The sequence below is a fragment of the Ctenocephalides felis genome, unplaced genomic scaffold (genome assembly GCF_003426905.1).
Source record: "Ctenocephalides felis isolate EL2017-DRISC unplaced genomic scaffold, ASM342690v1 CF-g0.4_SCAFFOLD_03265, whole genome shotgun sequence".
In the NCBI taxonomy this organism is placed as follows: Eukaryota; Metazoa; Arthropoda; class Insecta; order Siphonaptera; family Pulicidae; genus Ctenocephalides; species Ctenocephalides felis.
Genome location: NW_020539419.1, coordinates 122,346 through 125,282, shown reverse-complemented (window position 1 = coordinate 125,282; position 2,937 = coordinate 122,346). Strand labels below are relative to the sequence as shown.

Here is a 2,937-nt window from a genome sequence, read left to right as displayed (position 1 = left end):
CCCAATTCACGGCGCTTTATTGGGACTTTTTACAGATGCCTCTCAAACAGCTGTAGGAGCCTGCCTTCAACAACTGGTGAACAACAAGTGGCAACCACTAGCATTTTTCTCACGCAAAATGAATTCGCGACAGAGCTCATGGCCAGCTTATTACCGAGAGTTATTAGCAGTCTATTTGGCTGTACAACATTTTAGACAATTTTTGGAAGCCCACCACTGCACAATATTTACCGACCATAAACCGTTAACATTTGCATTTCAACAGCGTCGCGAGAAGCTCCCACCGGTCCAATTAAATCAACTAAATTTTATTTCTCAATTTACGACAGATTTTAGGCATATTCCAGGTCACGAAAACATCACTGCCGACACATTGTCTCGTATCAATCAGGTATCAACATCAGAAGAAATCAACCACGAGATCATTGCAGAATATCAGCGTGACGATCCAGAACTAAAACAACTAATCGCTGGCAATAGCGCACTTCGCCTTCAACAAGTACCTAACCCCGGTTCCAAGATCAAAATTTACTGCGACATGACAAGATCGACTCAGCGCCCATACGTACCTGGTCCACTACGGCAACGAGTTTTCGAACTTTTACATCAGTTGAGTCATCCAGGTATCAGAGCAACGGCGAAGTTGGTTAGTTCCCGTTATGTTTGGCCGTCTATTCAAAAAGATTGCCGCACTCGGGCGCGTAGCTGTCAACAATGTCAACGTGCTAAGATATCCCGTCACTTACACTCGCCTCATGGATCAATCCCATTACCGACAGGAAGATTCACACATATACACATTGACATTATTGGACTACTTCCATCAGTCAACTCATATAAATATTGTTTAACCGTTATTGATCGGTTCACTTCAGTGGCAGAAGAAGTAGCTCAAGGCTTATTATCGTGCTGGATCTCTAGGTTTGGAGTACCGACAAAAATTACTACCGATCAAGGAAGACAATTTGAATCATCACTGTTCAGAGCATTAAACAATACAACTGGCACAACACATTCCATTTTCTACCAGTGCGGCTCTTTGGACTACTTTTATATTAGCATCATTCGAAAGCCTGTACATATTTCTTCTGTTATTCAAAAATTCATTTAAATTTAAGCGGAACTTTGGGTGAAAAGTTGGAAAAACTTAAGCCAGTACGCGCGCTGCCGGTACAAGAACACACATGTAAAGTAGCTTTGCCAGAGCGACGAGCAAGCATAAGGCTCGTCGTTACGCGCATCTCGACAAATTCTGGTATATAAGTATGGAAATATTTATTAAATCCAAAATTTATTTATATTTGTATATAAGTATATTCATTAGTCATAATAATTAAAAATCCAACGCGCCGAATAAAATAATAATTATTATTATTGATTATTTTAATTCGGCATATAAGCTTCTGACTAATATATTTCAATGAATGAAAAACTTAAGATTTCAATATTTTTCATCTATTTACGTAGGCAATAAAAAGTATTTAATTTGAATTTATTACCTTTTTTGATTTTTGCAATGTTTTTATATTGTATATAGTTATCATTAAATAAAAAATTGATAAAAATATATGTCAGAAACATTTCATAGCAAGTATATAAGTATTAAAAATGTATTAAGTATTAAAAGTATATTACAAATCGTGGCAACCCACGATTTTTTCTTCTAGTACCACATACCCTAATTTTTTTCTCTAGTAAATTTGCCGCCAGTTCCACACTGCTATAATAATTGTCCATATAAACATGGTGCCAAATATTTGCATAGTTCTCTAAAACATCTTCTACAAGGTTTTGTAATTTCTGCCCATTTCCGTTATACAATTTAAAATTTGTGATATAAGCACTTTCAGATTCACACAACAACCTGACAAGCATCCCGTACTTCGATTTTTTGCCGGGGTTGTACACTCGGAAACTCAAACGACCTCTATGGGGTATAATTGCCTCATCCAATGAAAGAGTTTGCTTTGGTTTATAAATTGTATTAAATTTATTTGATTAATATTTTATTATAGATTTGATTTTGACTTGTCTATCTGTAATTTCTAATATTACATCATTATTACAAAAATGTAATAATTGTAAAATTTGCCTAAATCTATTTCGAGGCATAACTTTCCCGAAAACTGGTGTCTCTATAAGTGAACCCGTAGGCCAATAATCGTTCAAGTTGCTTTTATTCACCTGTCCCATTAAAGTATTTAAAGCAAGAAATATCTTCATTTCGTCTATTGTGGTATCTTCCTATTGTTTTATCATTTTTGTAGATTTATATTTATTCATATTTTGCAAGTGGTACCTGTTCGTTTCCTTTACAAGTAATTCAAAAAAATCATTGCCAATAAACAAATTTACAGTATCTCCTATAATTTCCGAATCCTTCGGAAAAACTTTAATACCATCATTACCTAAAAACTCATTTATGTCCATATCAATATCACTTTCGGACCATAGTGTAAATGTAACATTGTTAAATACGTCATCGGAATCGCTCTTCTCCGAATTACTTTCAATAGGTAAAACTTTTCCACTAATAATAATGTCTGACTCATCACTTTCAGTTATATTATTTTCATCCCCAGATAATATATCTGCATATACTTCACTATTATCATTGCAAATATTATTATTATACTCAACAGCATGTTGTTCCATTATAAATCTCGTTCAATGGTCAATATTTCAATATATAATTAATTAAAAACTTCAAAATTGACTCTTTGATGACCGCACAAGCACTGTTACTCAGTAAAAGAACGTACTACTACGTCACCGGCTACAGCAACTGGAATACGAGTGACGTATTACTACGTCGGCGGCTATTGTATAGCGGACAAACAATGACGTAGTACTACGTCAGCGGCCATTGGCTAGCGGACAAATAGGCACGAGCACGATGTCCCTTCTCTTTACATCTGTAACACCTCAATTCCTTCT

At 35.3% G+C, this 2,937-nt stretch overlaps 1 protein-coding gene across 1 annotated transcript; it reads right to left on the bottom strand.

Annotated features, from left to right (window-relative positions):
- Window positions 1-1,383: 1,383 nt before the first annotated feature.
- LOC113382057 lies at window positions 1,384-2,655 on the bottom strand. Its single transcript, XM_026620618.1, has 4 exons — window positions 2,356-2,655; window positions 2,056-2,244; window positions 1,678-1,965; window positions 1,384-1,407 (listed from the first exon to the last, which is right to left on the bottom strand). Exons 1-4 carry the CDS (start codon window positions 2,653-2,655, stop codon window positions 1,384-1,386), a joined length of 801 nt encoding a protein of 266 aa, XP_026476403.1.
- Window positions 2,656-2,937: the final 282 nt, after the last annotated feature.